Source organism: Pristiophorus japonicus, chromosome 5 (genome assembly GCF_044704955.1).
Source record: "Pristiophorus japonicus isolate sPriJap1 chromosome 5, sPriJap1.hap1, whole genome shotgun sequence".
NCBI classification, from domain to species: domain Eukaryota; kingdom Metazoa; phylum Chordata; class Chondrichthyes; family Pristiophoridae; genus Pristiophorus; species Pristiophorus japonicus.
The window spans coordinates 48620903-48639683 of record NC_091981.1 but is presented as its reverse complement, the minus strand read 5'-3'; the positions used below and the strand labels follow the sequence as shown (position 1 = coordinate 48639683).

Sequence of the window (18781 nt, the reverse complement as noted above, 5' to 3'; positions counted from 1 at the left end):
TAACCTACCACTGGCTGCTGCCGAGTTTTCTCGGCGGTCTCCCTGTTTTTTCGGCACTCTCCCCTCCGAGCGAAACAAGTCCTCCCCCTCGAGATTGGTCCAGGCGGTCCTCCGCTCCAGCAGGAGAAAAGACCGTCGAATGGAAGCAGATCTTACCTGAATGGTAGGTATGCAGACCTGTAAGAAAAGGTTAGTGAGATGGTTTGCTTTATTTCTTTTGCAGCGATTTTGTTTGATAGGGTCCTGAAGGATTTGTCATGCTTTGTTTTTCATTTGTTGAAGATTTTTTTTTTCCGTTTCCCCTCCTTGGGCCCGACTCTAGCCTTGGCATTACTTTGCCGAGAATTTCATTTGCTGCCCAGAATCTGACCTACCGCCCGTTGCCATCCAGAATTGGCGTGTAATGCCCATTTTTTCTGTCGGGCATTTCTTTTTTCATTTTTTTCACTAAGCTTCCGCCTAAAGTACCGTTAGGATCTTAGCGGTCTTTTCATTGAAACATAGAAAGTAGGTGCAGGAGTAGGCCATTCGGCCCTTCAAGCCTGCACCGCCATTCAATAGGATCATGGCTGATTATGCAACTTCAGTACCCCATTCCTGCTTTCTCTCCATACCCCTTGATCCCTTTAGCCGTAAGGGCCACATCTAACTCCCTTTTGAATATATCTAACGAACTGGCTTCAACAACTTTCTGTGGTAGAGAATTCCACAAGTTCACAGTTTCAACGGTAAATGGGCGGAACTTAGGTTTGACCAAACTCGGGCCCATAGATTCTACTAGTAGACTGTTGGACTCCTACTCGGGGTTTATTGATGTTCACAGCAACTTCTAGTTGAGAAGCAATTTAAAAAAATTTACCGTAGAAAGTGCTGTTTATCCTGGTTACTGATTCTTGGCCTCTTGGACATATGGTGGGATGGCCCAGGTCATGTGCTTTTATGCTGATTGCTGTCCATTCTGAAAGGAATGAAGATATTTCACGATTAAACATAACCTGATTTAAATAACAGCCGAGGTTGGCATCAGAAACAGTCATTTGAGAGTCCAACGTTCATCCTTGGAGCTAACACAGCATCCAGTTATTTGCAGAGCTTGCATTTGAGATTTTGTTTCTTTCAATAGCTGTTTTGTACAAATTAATGCATAAAGAAAAAAACTTGCCTTTATATAGCACCTTTCATGACCTCATAACATTCCATGGAAATTTACAGCTAATGAAGTACTTTTGAAGTGTAGTCACTGTTGTAATGTAGGAAACTTAGCTGACAATTTGCACACAGCAAGGTCCACAAATAGGATTAGATTAATGATTAGATAATCTGTTTTGGTGATGTTGGTTGAGGGATAAATATTGGCCAGGACACCGGGGAAAACTCCCCTGCACTTCTTCAAAATAATGCCATGGGATCTTTTATATTGAGGGGGCAGAAGGGATCTCGGTTTAATGTCTCATCCAGAAAACGGCACCTCCGACAGTGCAGCACTTCCTCAGTACTGAATAAAATGTCAGCCTGGATTTTGTGCTCAAATCTCTGGAGTGGGACTTTAACCCATAACCTTCTGACTCAGGCGAGAGTGCTACAACTGAGCCATGGCTGATATCACACCCCTCAGCTTAGTGTGAGAGATTCCATTCAAGAAATGGGACTAATTTACTAACTATTATGCTGTGTTGTGGTCATACTCATTTGTGTTTCCAATTAAGTAAAGTACTGCTCTAAGAAAATGTGATATTTAAGTTCTATTATCTACTCTGAAACCATTCTAACTTGTATTGTTTTCTTTGTAGTGGAATTTTCCCAGTGCCATGCTTACACGGAAGGTTGGGGCAGCCTTGGCGGTAGGCTGCACAGTGGTGGTGAAACCAGCGGAAGATACTCCCTTATCTGCACTGGCACTGGCAGAGGTGAGCTTTACGGAATACAGAAGGTGAATGCTTGGATCTGTTTATATGTCAAGGAAGAGAATAAGCTAAAATAACCTTAAACACTGATCTCTCCTTCAACTAATCTCATTCCCATGTAATAACCCTCCCAACACCCACCTTCTGGGAGAGGCAGAACACAAGACACCTACAACCAATTCAGGAGCTCTCTGTCAAAAAAATCCTCTCTAACCCTTCATGATCAACTAGGTAAGCCCCAGGAGGCTTCAAGGCCATTCATTATTTTGCAGAATAGTGGACATTTGCCTTCCGTATGTGATGATCACCATGTTTTTCTGGAATCTACCTAATGCCCTCTTGGAAAACTGAAATATCAGTCTCTCGTACCTCTTCCAGAATTCTATTCCACAGGTTGGCCATCCCGTTGGGAAAAGTAAAATCTCCAGACATCCAACCTCTCTCTACTTCCTCGGTTTATGTGGATAACCCCTAGTTTTGCCAAGCCCTATCACCTCATCATCTCGCATTTTGTTTATTCCTTTTATAAATATCTGGATCAAGTCCCTGACTTTCACCGAGTAGAAAGCCAAGGCATCAAATTCATCTTTGTAGCTCAATGATCTCAGGCTGGAGATTATCGTTATTGCCCTTTTCTACATTGACTTCAGAGCCTCAGTGCCGTTCCTGAGGTTGGGGGAGCAAAACTGGACACAGAACTTCAATGGGGATCTTACCAACACTTTATTGTACCCTATTATTGTGGTCCAATAATACAATCAGAATTTGATTCTACCTGTTAAAATACTCCTATACTTAGAACAAGTTGACAATTCCTCTGCAGGATTGAGGATGCACACCCTCACATGGTAACTCTACACTAAAACTATCTTCAGATATAAATAAATCTCACGCATTCGCTCACTGTGAGATGGTTGGACCTCCGTCACAATGGCATTTCTGAGGTTAGACACGGACATATTTATTTGGTTAGCTTTGGCTCACAGCATCTGCTCTGCACACTATTTCTGATTGTGAAGTAGATACTTTGCTGAGAGTTTTTCAATTACTGATAAGGTGGTACTGAATACTCATTTAAGGTGGTAGCTTTGATTAGTAACTCAGCAAGAGAAGTCTCTACACGGAGGGCTGAGGGAGGGGGTCAGAAGTCAAGCTGTTGTTTTCCTCGCTGGAAGAAGGGGTCTGGAACAATCAGAAAGCAGCAGAGGGGTCTTGCCTTCCAGAGTTAGTGGCAGTCACTTTAGCGATGCTGACTTTAAAAGTGAGGTCAGCCCATAAACCAATTTGTTGGTTTCCGGTTGGCAATGTCTCAATAGATTATCAGTCCGCCTTCTGAAAGATAAGTTAGAGAATCATAAAAATTTACAGCACAAAAGGAGGCATTCGACTCATCGTGTCTGTGCCAGCCATAAAGAGCTATCCTGCCTAATCTCACTTTCCAGCTCTTGGTCTGTAGCTTTGTAGGTTACGGCATTTCAAGTGCATATCCAAGTACTTTTTAAATGCAATGAGGGTTTCTGCCTCTTAACACCCTTTCAGACAGTGAGTCTCAGATCTCCACCCCCCTCTGGGTGAACAAATTTCTCCTGAAATCCCCTCTAAACCTCCTACCAATTACTTTAAATCTATGCCCCCCTGGTTATTGACCCCTCTGCTAAGGGATATAGGTCCTTCCTATCCATTCTATCTAGGCCCCTCAAACTTTATACACCTCAATTAGGTCTCCCCTCACCTTCCGCTGTTCCAAAGAAAACAACTTCCGCCTATCCAATTTTTCCTCATAGCTAAAATTCTCTAGTCCAGGCAACATCCTCGTAAATCTCCTCTGCACCCTCTCGAGTGCAATCACATCTTTAAGTGAAAACGCTCGTGATCACGATATCCAGTAGACGTAATACGGGTGTTATTCTTACCATCCTGAGTCATGCTACCATTTGTAATAGATATCTGGCAACAAAGGTCATCTGCAGATTGTCGTGACTCCAGATTCACTTCTGAGAGTGACCAGTGATACTGAACCCGAGAGAATATCTAGTGCAGGCCCAACATTTGTACATTGTCTTCTGCAAATGCTTATCTACTCTTTTAAAACATGCAATGGTGTCTGCCTCAACTCTTTCCTTTGGCAGAGCACTACTTGCTCTCTAACAACATTCTATAAAGAAACTTTTCACGACTCATCTCTCAATAATTATTTTAAATTGATGACCCACTCGTTACTAACTCCCCCAACCAGAGGAATCGTTTTCTTCTGCTCGTTACCTAAAAAGTCCCATTGTTGCAAGATTAGAAAAAAAAATCAATGTTTACAGATTTATTGATCTTTAAGTATATTTGTGTACGCTGTATATGTCTGTCAGCAGTGTACACAGTAATAGCATGATCTATTGAACATCAAAGTTTGTTCTTAGAAAAATTGTGCATAAAAGTACAGTCATGGAAAGAAATAACCCTGGAGTTAGATCACTCTGGATAAATGGATCATGTATAGGGCATTCAGGCAAAATAAGTAAAATATTTGATTTTGTATTAAATACTGATGGTCAGCTTATTATTTAAAAACTGTTCGAACAGGGGTCACATAATGCCAGAGGTAAGGGTTTTTCAAAAGAGAATGCAGTGCATGGATGTTTCTTGTCTTGCAGCTTGCAGATCAGGCTGGGGTTCCTGCGGGGGTTTTCAATGTAATCCCCTCCTCCAAGTCCAACACGCCTGCCGTAGGAGAGGTGCTTTGCACAGACCCTCTTGTTGCCATAATCTCTTTTACTGGTTCCACAGCTACTGGAAAGGTAGGTATTTTGGTGCCTAATGGTAAGCTGACTTTTACTGGTGCATCTTGTTATGTTGGCTATTAATTTGTCTGAGGTTTTCGACACAAGATCTTTTGGAATTTTTCAATTATGTCCCCAAGTGAAGTGGACGGTTGTGTTTTGTTTTAGTGCTGAAATCAGTTTCCAAGATGCACAGGATTAATATGCTGAGAATTGTCAATACATTTTAGGATGACATATAAACAGAATGTGGTGGGCTTGCTTGTTTTAAACCATTGGAATATACTTCATTAGTTGTGTAAGAAACAGGATCTATTGTGGGACTCATTAGCTAGACCTATATAATGCATGTATCTGAGGTTACCCTGTGATTTGTTTTATTTTGATAGAACTACTAAATGTATACTGTGTGCCGACTATTGTAACTTGTCCTCCAATGAATGCCCTAAACACTGACTGGCAGATAAATAAGAAGGGTATCCTACAGGTCTTGCTGAACAATCTGTTCAATAAACATAGGTGCTTTAGTACTTTAGTAAAGTATTTATGACTGCATCAGTGCTCTTGAAAATTTCATTCACTTTGCATCCAATTTCCACCTTTCCCTCACCTTCACGTGGTCCATCCCCTACTCTTCCCTTCCCTTCCTCGACTTCTTCGTTTCCATCTCTGGGGATAGGCTTTGGACCAGTATCCACTATAAGCCCACTGACTCCCGCAGCTACCTGGACTACACTTCCTCCCACCCAGCATCCTGAAAGGACTCCATTCCATTCTCCCAATTTCTCCATCTCCGTTGCAACTGCTCTGATGACACCACCTTTCACACTAGTGCCTCGAACATGTCTTCCTTTTTCCTCAACAGAGGATTCCCCTCCGCCGTAGTTAACATGGCCCTTGACAGTGCCTGTTCTATTTCCCGCACCTCTGCTCTCACCCCTTCCCCTCCCTCTCAGAACCACGACAGGATTCCCCTTGTCCTCACCTTTCACCCCACCAGCCGCCATGTTCAACAGATCATCCTCCGCCATCTCCAGCGTGATCCCACCACCAATCACATCTTCCCCTCCCCTCTCAGCATTCCAAAGGGACCGCTCCCTCCGCGACACCCTGGTTCATTCCGCAGTCACCCCCAGCACCCGCTCCCCTTCCCACGGCATCTTTCCGTGCAAGCGCAGGAGATGCAACACCTGCCCTTTTACCTCCTCCCTTCCCACTATCCAGGGCCCCAAATACTCCTTCCAGGTGAACATAATGGGCTCAAGTTTCGAACGCCCGCGAGAACGCCGCACATCGGAGAGGCCCGCCTAATTTATAGAACAAAAATTGCGCCGAATACTTACCTCGCGATTCTCCGATATATGTAGGCCCGTTTCCAGCTCGGCGCGGTGCAGCAGGAGCTGCTGGGGACGGAGCTACAGCCCTGCGCCAAAAACAGTGCCGGTAGCTGCGCGTGTGCGTCCTGTCTCCAGGAGACGACGCTATCCCAGGCCGAAGGGACGTCGTCCCTATCCCGGGCCGAGTGGCCTGATGCATTTTACCTTGGCAGCAGGGCCCGCCACCCGTCCTCTCGCTGGGGGTGGGCCCCGCCCGAAGAGTCGGTGGCATCTGCTGCGTGCGGGCCCTGCCAGAAGTCCTTGACGGGGCCTGGCTTCGTCGTTGTCGTCGTTGTCGTCGTTTTCTCCTCTTCCCCCCACCCCCGCCCCCGCCCATCTTCTTCCTCTACCCCCGCCCACCCCCCTTCTCCCCGGTGCTGCAGTAGGTGAGTAGAAATAATTTTTTATTTATTGTGATTTTTTTTTTTGGGTTGATTTATTACTGATGATGGCTTTTTATTTGTAAAAGTGACATGTTTCATGTTTGTAAACCCCCCCCCCTCTCCCCATCTCTCGATCCCTACGCCTGATTTCTAAGTGTAGGCAAGGTTTTTCTGAGCGTACAAAAATCTACACTTACTCCATTCTAAGTTAGTTTGGAGTAAGTTTTCGCTGCCTAAACTTGCAAAACAGGTGTAAGTGGTTGGACACGCCCCCTTTTGAGAAAAAAAATCTGTTCTAAAATGGAACTGTTCTAACTCACTAGAACTGGAGCAAACTAAATGCCGAGTATTGCAATTTCTAGGATGCTCCATTCTAAACTAGTTGCTCCAAAAAATAGGAGCAACTGAGGCCGAAACTTGAGCCCAATGTTGTTGCCCAAACTACTTGCGCACCTTTCACCCGTTCATGTTCAAGTCTTTCCAGCTTATGACCTACCAACAACTGAGATTGTACTGGTCAAAGTCACCATCAGCATCCTGTGTGACTGCAACTGATGATCACTTCCTTCCTTAACTTTCCTACTGCTTTCAATTCCTGACCATTTCATTTTCTGCTACCAGTTCCTGTGGCAACTTTTCTTGTGGTTCCAATCCTGCCTCTTGTAGCACAGTTGTTACAAGTCCTCTGATGATTTCTCCTTCCCTACTTGTACAGTTATCCCAGGAAAAGCCCCAGGGCACCCCTCTTAATCATCATCTATGTTCTGTCACTTAAGGGCATCTACACCAGAATCTGCTAACTCTACCTCTCTAATGCCAGTTGTTCTAAGTTGTTGTCATTGAGGTGCACTTTATATACGTAAACTATTGTAAGTGAGGAGAGCTTTATGAATGTAAAAATCCCCTTCAAATCTGCTGTCATCACACCTCTCCTCAAAAAAAACACATCCTTGACCCCTCTGACCTTGCAAACTACTGCCCCATCTGCAATCTCTCTTTCCTCTCCAAAGTCCTTGAATGTGTTGTCACCTCCCAATTCTGTGCTCATCTTACTGGAAATTCAGTGTTTCAATCTCTCCAATCAGGTTTCTAGCTACTGCCACAGTACAGAAACGGCCCTTATCAAGGTCATAAATGATATTCTTTATGACTCTGACCATGATAAACTATCCCTCCTCATCCTTCTCTACCTGTCTTTCAACCTTTGACACAGTGGAGCACGCCATCCTCCTCCAACGCCTCTCCTCCGTCATCCAGCTGGGTGGAACTGCCCTTGCTTAGTTACATTCTTATCTATCGAATTGTAGACAGAGAATCACTTGCAATGGCTTGTCTTCTCACTCCTGCACCGTTACCTCTGGAGTCCCCCAAGGAGCTATCCTTGGCCCCCATCTATTTCTCATTTACATTCTGCCCTTCGGCGATATAATCTGAAAACCCAACAGCAGATTCCACGTGTTCGCTGACTACACTCAGCTTTATCACCTCTCTGGATCCCTCCACTGTCTCTGATTTGTCACACTGCTTATCCAACATCCAATATTGGATGAGAAGAAATTTCCTCTAACTAAATATTGGGATGACTGAAGCCATTGTCTTTGGTTCCCACCATAAACTCAGTTTCCTTGCCACAATTTCCATCCCGGGCAACAGTCTGAACCGGAGCCAGACTGTTTGCAACCTTGGTGTTGTATTTGACCCCGAGATGAACTTTGACCACATATCCGGTCCATCACCTGACTCCGAGACTGCCTCAGTTCATCTACTGCTGAAACTCTCATCCATGCCTTTATTACCTCTAGACATTCCAATGCTCTCCTGGCCAGCCTCCCATCTTCCACTCTACATAAACTTATGCTCATCCAAACCTTTTGTGCTCATAACTTAACTCATTGCAAGTCTCATTCGCCCATCACTCCTGTGCTTGCTGACCTACACTGGCTCACAGTCAGACAGTGTCTCAATTTTAAAATCCTCATCCTTGTTTTCAAACCTCACCCCTCCCCATCTCTCTAATCTCTTCCAGCCCTACAAGCCTTTGAGATCTCTGCCCTCCTCCAATTCTGGCCTATTGCGCATTCCCAATTTTAATTGCTCTACCATTGGCAGCTGTGCTTTCAGCTGCCTTGGCCCCAAGCTCTGGAGTTCTCTCCCTAAACCTCTCCGCTTCTCTAGCTCTCTTGCCTCCTTTAAGATGCTCGTTAAAATCTACCTCTTTGGCCAAGCTTTTAGGCATCTGTCCTGATATCGACTGTGGCTCAATATCAAAAATGTTTTTATTGATACCGCTCTTGCTAAGTGCCTTAGGACGATTTACTACGTTAAATGTGCTATATAAAGGTAAGTTGTTGTTGTTGTAAGTGGGAAGAGATTTATAACCAGAAACTTTAAATAAACATAGTTAGGTTGTTATTGCTAAAATGAAAGAATATTGATTTGATGATTGCCAATGTCAACCCTGCAAATTGGCTATTTAGTAACCAGAATGACTGTGTTTTAGTATTGTTACATATTTTGCAGGGAGAAAAAACCCTGCCTGGTCCCTTTCTATAGACTGAGATTGTCCATAAAAACCTTTTTTTGACAAGCTACACTTGCACCTTTCAGATACTCCTACGTCATGCCTGTGACACTGTGAAGAAGGCTTCTATGGAGCTGGGCGGAAATGCTCCATTCATTGTTTTTGACAGCGCTGATCTGGATCTAGCTGTTGCTGGTGCCGTGAATTCCAAGTTCCGAAACTCTGGACAGGTGAGTAGCTTGAGAGAGACACAAAACCAAGAGTCTCCGATTGAATTACTCTTTAAAAGTTGCTTTTTATTCTTAACTTCATCTGAGCATTTTTACTGGTGAAGAAATGGAACTGTATTCCATTGAAAAGTCATATATTTCCAAATTAAAACTTGGCAAGGCCCCTCAGTCATTCCTCATTGTTTAAAGGCAGAGAGCAGCTAATTTTTTGTAGCATTCCAGTGCAAGGTCAAGTGTGAAGTGTTAATCACAAGCCCCAATTATCACTCGCAGTGAAATTTTGTGGATATGAAATGCTCATTTTCAGATTGTAACTTCCATTTTAAAATTATAAATCACAATAAGGGATGACCTGAGGGGCAGTAAATGATTTTGCAGCAATTCACAGCACAGAAACAGGCCATTCGGCCCAACTGATCCATCCCAGTGTTTATGCTCCACACGAGCCTCCTCCCACCGCACTTCACCAAACCCTATCAGCATAACCTTCTATTCCTTTCTCCCTCATGTGTTCTGCCTTAACTACTCATTGTGATAGGGAGTTCCGCATTCTAACAACTCTGGGTAAAGCGGTTTCTCCTGAATTCCCTATTGAATTTATTAGTGACTATTTTATATTTATGGCCCCTAGTTTTGGTGGTCTCTACAATTGGATACATCAGCCTCAACATTAAATCCTCCCACGCCAGGGGGTGGTTAAAATTTTTTAAACGGGTAACATGTCCCTAACCTGCCATGTACACACCCTTTGCCATTTTACGGCGGCATGTTTCGTGTCATGCAATTATCCTCACTTCATTAACATATTTACATCAAGCTCCCACAGTGCGATCATTAAGATAGTCACTAATAAATCCAATAAGGAACTCAGGAAAATCCTCTTTACCCAGATATTGGTTGGAATCTGGAACTTGCGACCATAAGGAGTAGTTATGGCAGATAACCGCCATGTATAGCTTGCCCTTAAAATGCATCTAAGTACATGAGGGAGAAAGGAATAGAAGTATATACTAAAGTTGAGATGAAGCAGGGTGGGAGGAGGCTCATGTAGAGCATAAACCTGTTTCTGTGCTGTACATTCTAACAGTCACCTATTGGTTTTAGTTCCCAAAAGCCACTGTAATGTATTATATAATAAGCACTGCACCATTTTTGTTTATTTTGAGAGACAGTTTCACGAACTGTCCTACCTCTGCACCATTCTGTGCTGCCTAGACTCTGATTAGCACTGCGTATTTAAATGTTGATGTTTTACTTTTAATTCCCACTTGTATGTAGACTTGTGTCTGTGCAAATCGGTTCCTGGTGCAGGAGGGAATCTACGATGCTTTTGTTGAGAAGATGGTGAAGGCAATGCATAGAGATTTGCTTGTTGGAAGTGGATTTGATGAACAGACTACACAGGGTCCCTTAATCAATGAAAGAGCAGTGCAAAAGGTAACAAACCATATGTATTCAATCAAGGCGTTCCATGTTAACAACGGTAAAAAATAGAAAATATGTAGCCTTTTTTATCTGAAAGATTTCCAACTGTATTTTTTTGTTATTTATGCAGAAACTCCTGTCAAAAACAAGCAACTAAGGGATCCTGCACCGTTTTATAAAATTAAGCAGAAACTAAATTGCATTTATATAGTGCCTTTAACATAGTAAAATGCCCCACAGTGCTTCACAGGAGCGTTATCAAACAAAATTTGGCATTGAGCTATATAAGGAGCTATTGGGACAGGTGACCATTGGTCAAAGATGTAGGTTTTAAGGTGGGTCTTGAATGAGGAGTGGTAGAGAGATTTAGGGCAGGGATTACACTGCTTGAAGCCTAGACAGCTGAAAGCTGTTAATTTCCACAAAGGAAATAGTGGAGGAAAAGGAGGAACACAGGAGTTCTCGGAGGGTTGCAGGGCTGGAAGAGGTTACTGATATAGGGAGGGGCCAAGGCTATCGAGGGATTTGAACGAGAGGATGAGAATTTTAAATGCTCATAAGCACACTTTATTTTATTATCTCCTATTTCTCTGTCCCAGGTGGAGAGTCAGGTAAGCGATGCAGTGTCTCGCGGTGCCTGCATTGTGACAGGGGGAAAGCGACACAGTTTTGGAGCAATGTTCTTTGAACCGACTCTCCTTTCTAACGTCACAACAGACATGCTTTGTACACAGGAGGAAACATTTGGTCCTTTGGCACCAGTTCTCAAGTAAGGAAATCTTCAATATTTTCTTTTGGAATATTTATTAAAAGTAACATCAGTAAATATATGGCTATACGAGAAAGGTCCTACCTCAAGAATCCGAAAGACACTGGAAATAAATGGGAAGCCTGGCGCTCGACCCATCAATACAGGTCTCCTGTAATTGCCCTTGTGAAGCCTCCAGCTACCACCCGATCTCCTTACTTTGCATTTGTTAGAAAGTGCTGGAGAGGCTTACTTCACAGGAATGGTTGGCTCGATAATGGGGGTTAGTCTAAGATGAAAGCGGGCTTCCGGACCGGCTGTAACTGCTGAGACCAAGTAGTACCTTTAAAAACGCACATCGAAGCAGGCTTCTAGCGCCAGCCCAAAACCACCGTAGCACTCGTGGACCTGTCTGCAGTGTATGACACGGTATGGAAGCATGGACTGTTTTTCAAGCTCGCCACCATTTTACCATGCAGAACAACGATCCATCTTCTAAACTCCATGCTTAGCAGCCGACGCCTCCATGTGTACTCTGGCATCCAGAAGAGCAAATACAGGACATTGAACAGCAGACTCCCACAGGGTTCTGTCCTGCCACCCATCTTATTCAACATTTACACCAGTGACCTGCCTGAAATAGAAAATTTGTATGCGCTGATGACATTGCCTTGGTCACGCAAAACATGAATATGTCCATCGTCGAAGAGATCCTGGCCAGTGATTTACAGAGGATGGAGGCCTAGTTCCAAACCTGCAAAAGACTCGACATTCCACCTCAACACCGATCAAGCAAACCAAATCAATGCCAAAAAACCCTCCTATTTAGGAGTCACTCTTGATCGCACCTTGTTATACAGACAACATCTTCAGAACCTTGCTAGATCCACATGGAGAGCAGACGCTCAAACCCTCCATACAGCAGCACTTGCCTTGGTGTACTCGACAGCGGACTCCTGCTCTCCGGCACGGTTATCAAGTCCGCATGTCAAATACATTGATGTCCAGCGGAATTCTACTATGTGAATTATCACTGGTACGCTTTTATTGACATTGACATCAACATCTTGGCTGCCCATGCTTGCAAACATCACACCACCACACCTACACCAGTCTCCAGAGAATACAACCGCTATACCAGCAAAGACATGACGAACCAGGATGACTTGACCAACCTACCACAAACCCGTCTCAAATCTAGAAAGCCATTTTGGACCGTCGCCGATGCCCTTCAGCGATCAACCCTCAGCCTTGATGACCAATGGCGGAATGCTTGGAAGAACTGTGACATACAGAATGGATTCCTTATAGAGGACCCACAGTACATCCTGAAAGATCAAACTTTACTCGCAAACAGTGGACAAACCATCAACCACCTCCGAACGAGTCATGGTAGATGCTGACACTTTCTCCATAGATGGAAGATTAAAGTATCCTCATCATTCGACTGTGGAGCTCTTCATTGAGCACTGCCCTCAGAGGAAATTTGGAGGCAGCCTGCAAGATATCCACGCTGTTACACTGGAAGCTTTGGCCTGGATATCCAACTTGGGTATTGACATTTGATTTGCTTTGCCACTATCACAGAAAAGATGACGACGACAGATCTCCTTCTGCTCAAGAGTATTGACCTATGGTTTTCTCACCTCTCCCAGGAGATTGTGTGACTCTGCGGTAAAGGGCTGGGGTTAATGGTACATGTTGATTGCAGCATGTCAAGATGGAACAGGCCTGAGGAACCTGCTGGTCTTTCCCTGCTTCCATTTACGTACGTTCTGTATATCAAAGTGAAGCAAATGAGTCCAAAAAAAGCACCCGAACCAGCAGCAAGAAACCACCAGGTGGCACCCAAAACCCAAAATATGACATCAATGCCAGCAGAAAACCAGGTATCCTTTCACCCAATTTACTGTCGGGTGCAAAAATACTGATTTATCGGTTGAGTTCAGATGCAACCGTTGGATATAAATACAATTTGTGCTATGGTGCATTATCATTGTAATGGAGGCTGCTTTACAGCAGAAAGTTCAAGTGGCCCTAAATATAAGATTTTAATTATGGTCATGTTAAGGTTCTTTGGAGGGCCTTAGTTTCTGTGTTTATGAAGATGAGAGACATCCGTGCTAGATGTATTGGACCCACATAACCAGAGGATACAGATTTAAAGTCATTGGCAAAAGAACCAAGGTATTGCTGAGTTTTTTTTAAACGCAGCAAATTATGATCTGAATGAACTGCCTGGAAGGGTGGGGAGGCAGATTAAATAATTTTTGAAAGGGAATTGGATATATATTAAAAGGAAAATTTGCAGGACTATGGGGAAAGAGTGGGGGAGTGCAACTAATTGGATAGCTCTTTCAAAGAGCCAGCATACACATGATGGGTCGAATGGCCTCCTGCGCTGTAAGATTCTATGATTCTGTGAATTCTTGTACTTGCAGGTTTCGGACTGAGGAAGAAGCTGTTACTATAGCTAATTCTACCAATGTAGGCCTGGCTGGTGAGTACATTTATGTGAGGCACAACACCCAGTACTATTAAAAACTATGTTGAACACAAACATAATTGTCTGCTTTCAATTCTGACTGAGTAAAAAAAATAGTTTCTTGTATTGCAGTGCAATAAAAATCCTTCAAACTTCAATCAATTACCAGCCAGTTTGGTTACCAGATCTGAAAGGTTAATCATGTTGAGATTGTGATTTGTGTGAATGTAGTAGCCATCTTTAAGTATAAATAGCCACAGCTAATAAAGCAGTAAAGGTGCAGGATTTCATATAAACATGTTTTTTTAAACACTTTGTTTTCTCTGTTTGTAAAAGAATTCCATACTCTGCTACCATTATAGGTTACTTTTACTCCCGAGATTATGCCCAGATTTGGCGGGTTGCTGAACAGCTAGAAGTTGGCATAGTTGGTGTTAACGAAGGGCTTTTATCAACCCCTGAGGCACCTTTTGGTGGAATTAAACAATCAGGCCTCGGGAGAGAAGGATCCAAATATGGTGTCGATGATTATTTGGAAATCAAGTATGTGTGTTTTGGAGGTTTATAAAGCTGAAGGCTAAATATGAAAACCATGTCACCAATCACTGCAGTTAATCTGTTAACTTACTACAGAATTTTTTTTCTATATCAAAATAGTATTATTGATAACATGGCACTGATCACATACATGATTTGTGAGGAGAAAGTTGTTTTATTTTAATTATCGTAAAATTGAGCTATGATTTAAATGCAGTTTGTTTCCTCACCTATTCAGGACAGATTAATTATAGAATTCTTAAATTAAAATGCTGGTTTATATTTCAATATTTGTAATATTTCTGGAGTTGCTTTAGGGTCATTTTGTGTAAAGTGGCTGCAAAGTAATCGGATACATGTTTGTAAATTTTAACTTAAGTTCTAATCTCCATTATCTAATTGTAAAAAAACACTGAATTCAAATCAGAATAATGTGATAATTACACAGCATTTAGTTTTGTGTCTTGAATTTAAATGTTTGTGTTAAACCATGAAAATTGTTTGCATTTGATCTGTAACCATGAATTATTTTATCCAAATTAACTGCAAACACATTTCATATGAAACCTATAAAGATTCACGGACCTAATTGCATTTCGGCTGTCTGCGTTGGATCTAGTTAATACCTTGTAGTGGTTATTTGTAAGCTATGTATGTTTTTGTCTTGTATTAAATTGTAAAGAAATGTAAATTGTGTCGAACACTTTGTTCTTCCATGTGTACAAACAAGTCTGGTTTTACAGCCACGATCCATTTTCTGTTGGATGAGGCCAAATCCAAATGGTAGAGGTTACTCACCTTTAGATGCATTAAATGTCTTCGAAATGTACTGCATCTTCCATAGATTTTCAACTTAACAGAGGGGTGAAAGGTCACGGATAGCCATGTAATGCAGGAACTGCAAACTATTAACCTCTTAATACATGCAAGACATCGAGACAACCCTATTGTTTTTCTCTAACCTCCGCACTCCTCCAATTCTGGCCTCTTGCGCATCTCCGATTTTTATTACTCCACCATTGACAACTATATGTCAGCTGCCTAGGACCTATGCTCTGGAATTACCTCCCTATTCTTTGAAGATGCTCCTTAAACCTGCCTCTTTGACCACGGTTTTGGTCACCTGTCCCTCCCCTTGTGTGGCTTGGTCTCAAAATTTGTTTGATAACAGTCCTGTGAAGTACCTCGGAACATTTTACTAGGTTAAAGGCGCTATATAAATACAAGTGGTTGTTGTTTCATTACAGCATAGGAGGTCCAAGTTTGCCCTGGATTAAAGTCAAAGCAAAGCACAGGTCAGCGAAGTTAACAAAACAATACTCATTAGCTGTGCTCATTTCAGCAACTCTATGGGCTCAAGTTTCGGCCTGAGTTGCTCCACTTTTTTTGGAGCAACTAGTATAGAATGGAGCATCTTAGAAATTGCAATTCTCGGCATTTAGTTTGCTCCAGTTCCAGTGAGTTAGAACAGTTTCATTGTAGAACAGATTTTTTTTTCAAAAGGGGGCGTGTCCAGTCACTTACACCTGTTTTGCAAGTTTAGGCAGCGAAAACTTACGCCATTCTAAGTTAGTTTGGAGTAAGTATAGATTTTTGTACGCTCAGAAAAACCTTGCCTACACGTTTCAATCAGGCGTAGGGAACGAGAGATGGGGGTGGGGAAGGGGGGTTTACAAGCATTAAACACTTTTACAAATAAAGAGCCATCATCAATAATAAATGATAAATAAATCAATCAATAAATAAAAAATTAACTTTCTACTCACCGACTGCAGCACCGGGAGCCCTCTGTCAGTGTGTGTCTCTATCTGTGTTTCTGACAGCAAGTGGGGTGGGGGGAAGAGAGAGGAGGAGGGGGGGGTGAGGGAGAGAGAGAGAGAGAGAGAGTAGGGGAGGTGGGGGAGAGAGAGAGAGAGAGAGAGTAGGGGAGAGAGAGAGAGAGAGAGAGAGAAAGAGAGAGAGTAGGGGAGGTGGGGGGGGGGGGGAAGAGAGAGAGAGGAGTCGGGGGGGGGTGGGGGAGAGAGAGAGAGGAGGGGGGTGGGGTGGGGGAGAGAGAGAGAGAGGAGAGACGGACGGGGGGCGTGGGGGAGAGAGAGAGAGGAGGGGGGTGGGGGGAGAGAGAGAGAGAGAGAGGAGGGGGGGTGGGGGAGAGAGTGGAGGCGAGGGGAGAGAGAAAGAGGCCGGTTCCAAGGACGACTTCAGGTGGGGGTTCGCCCCCAGAGAGGGGCCGGGCGGGTGGGCCCCGCTGATGGTGGAATTCGGGCGGGACCCGCTCCCAGCGAGAGGCTGAGCGGGCGGGCCCTGCCGCCGCCGCCGCCAGTGGACTTCGGGCGGGGCCCGCCCCCAGCGAGAGGCCAGACGGGCGGGCCCCGCCGACGAGGTAAGATGCGCCAGGCCACTCGGCCTGGGATAGGGTCATCGCCTTGGAGACAGGACACGGTGCAGTTGCCGGCACTTTTTGGCGCAGGGCCGTAGCTCCTGCTGCGTCGTGCTGACCTGTAAAATGGCCGACAGATCAGAGAATCGCGAAGTAAGTATTCGGCGCAATTTTTGTTCTACAAATTAGGCGGGCCTCTCCGATGTGCGCTGTTCTAGCGGGCGTCCGATACTTGAGCCCTGCAGGTATACTGCAGTTACATATTAACTGGCAAAAGGTGCTACATGGTACTGCTTTGTTAGAATGCCTCTTGATCTTGAGAGTTTTTATAGGTGACATTTTTCCAGCTTACACAATATTGTTCAGCAATGGAAACACCAATTACCTACTTTCACAAAGTAAAGATTTTCTGTGGTGGAATCCTTTTCGTATAGTAGGATGACTTATGAGGTGAGTGCATCATACAAATCCGATCTGCATGAACCAATTCAGAAACAAAATGTGAGTATAGTTGAGAAAACGGGGTGGGGTGAGCGTGTATAATTTAAAATAAATTATGTAGTAACTGTTAAAATGGGGGTAGTTCTCAGTTCCCATAAGTAAGATTGTGCTCCTTATGGATCAACACTTGAACTTGTTTTTAAATAACCTAGGATAGCATGCTGCTGACCTAATGATCTATTTTTATATTACACATGTCCTGGGAATAGTATGCAATACCACTGTATATTTCTGGTACCTCCAAATTGGCAGAGAAACACTGACAGACTAAAAGGTTCAGGCTAAACTACTCATTTTAATTTATTGTCAATTAAATTATACAGAAGCAAGAATAAGTCAGCAAGTTACATAGCAATACATCATTTAACTTTCACTGGTACATGAAATTATTTTCTAAGTTCACAAGTTGCTTTGAGGTTCTTGGTCCTTTTTTTCCTCTGATGTCCTTTAATTGACATTATATATCATACATAGACTTCTAGGCACTTTGGCATTCTGGCTCACTGCTCCAACATAGAGCACGTCAATCATGTGAGCTACTGAACTGGCCAAAGCTACAGGATTACTCTCTTTTGGGAGGCTTTGGCGGATAGAGCTATCAAAAGCAAAGACATACGGGAGCACCTCACGTTCCTCTAGATTCAACTTATGCCTCGATGAGATATAACCAAATTAGTCAAGATAACTGATTGACATGCAGAGCAAAGCATTTGACCTGCCTCTGCAGCGCCTTCAGTTCCAGATTCATGCCGGACAATGTACAGCATGAACTTCCATCTAACATAGTCAGTACAAAGTCATCCACATAGTTAAAGCAATTTGGAAAAGAGATAGTCTTATCAAAAAATGCATCGACTGATTAGCTGTGGTTCAAAGTTCAGCTGTACATTCCAAGCTGTAAAAACAGTCTCTTCCTCATGGTAGCAATCCCAGTAATTGTGCCAGGATTGTCCATTGTGGAGCCTGGTACACCGGCTGCCACTACTAGGTCAGACCACCACTTTGAACCTCAGGATTTCAAGCACCAACTTAGGGAGTCCCCCTCAATAGAGGAGCCAATTCAAAGAGGACTTGTCCATCAAATAGAGAAATCAGACAATAGCAAGTTGAACAGAAATCTTACAGCTGGTTAATGGCCACTTATCAATTTCTTCTATGTGTTATCACCCATTTGGGGGCGGTAACACCCGCGAGGTGGGAGTTCCTGCGCCAGGCACATTAGTCCCATCCCACTCGCGATATTGGGGTTACCGCCGAGAGGAAGTGGTGTGCAAAATAACTCTTCCTCTGTGGGGCGCTAAGGGGCACAGTGTTACTCGCTGGGGCATGTCGTGCTGCCGCGTAGAAGGGGCCCTCCCTTTCATTAAGGGGGGGGCCAAGCTGCAGACTCCGTGGGTCCCTACCAGGGAGCGGGGTGCCGTGCCAGATCGCGGCATGGACCAACGATTGCAAGTATGCAACGGGCAACAACAGGTAAGTTGGCAGATTTTTTTTCCCCCATGAATGCCACCCCCTCTTTAACT

At 43.8% G+C, this 18781-nt stretch overlaps 1 protein-coding gene across 1 annotated transcript in view; it reads left to right on the top strand.

The window, feature by feature from the left end:
* aldh5a1 (aldehyde dehydrogenase 5 family, member A1 (succinate-semialdehyde dehydrogenase)) overlaps positions 1 to 15071 on the top strand; it is a 30426-nt gene extending 15355 nt beyond the window's left edge. Inside the window, exons 4-10 of the mRNA XM_070880623.1 lie at positions 1791 to 1907; positions 4550 to 4693; positions 9042 to 9185; positions 10464 to 10622; positions 11210 to 11379; positions 13800 to 13858; positions 14206 to 15071. Of these exons, the coding sequence (XP_070736724.1) occupies positions 1791 to 1907; positions 4550 to 4693; positions 9042 to 9185; positions 10464 to 10622; positions 11210 to 11379; positions 13800 to 13858; positions 14206 to 14411 (999 nt within the window). The 3' untranslated portion in view covers positions 14412 to 15071. The remainder of the gene's footprint in view (positions 1 to 1790; positions 1908 to 4549; positions 4694 to 9041; positions 9186 to 10463; positions 10623 to 11209; positions 11380 to 13799; positions 13859 to 14205) is intronic.
* The last annotated feature ends 3710 nt before the right edge of the window (positions 15072 to 18781 follow it).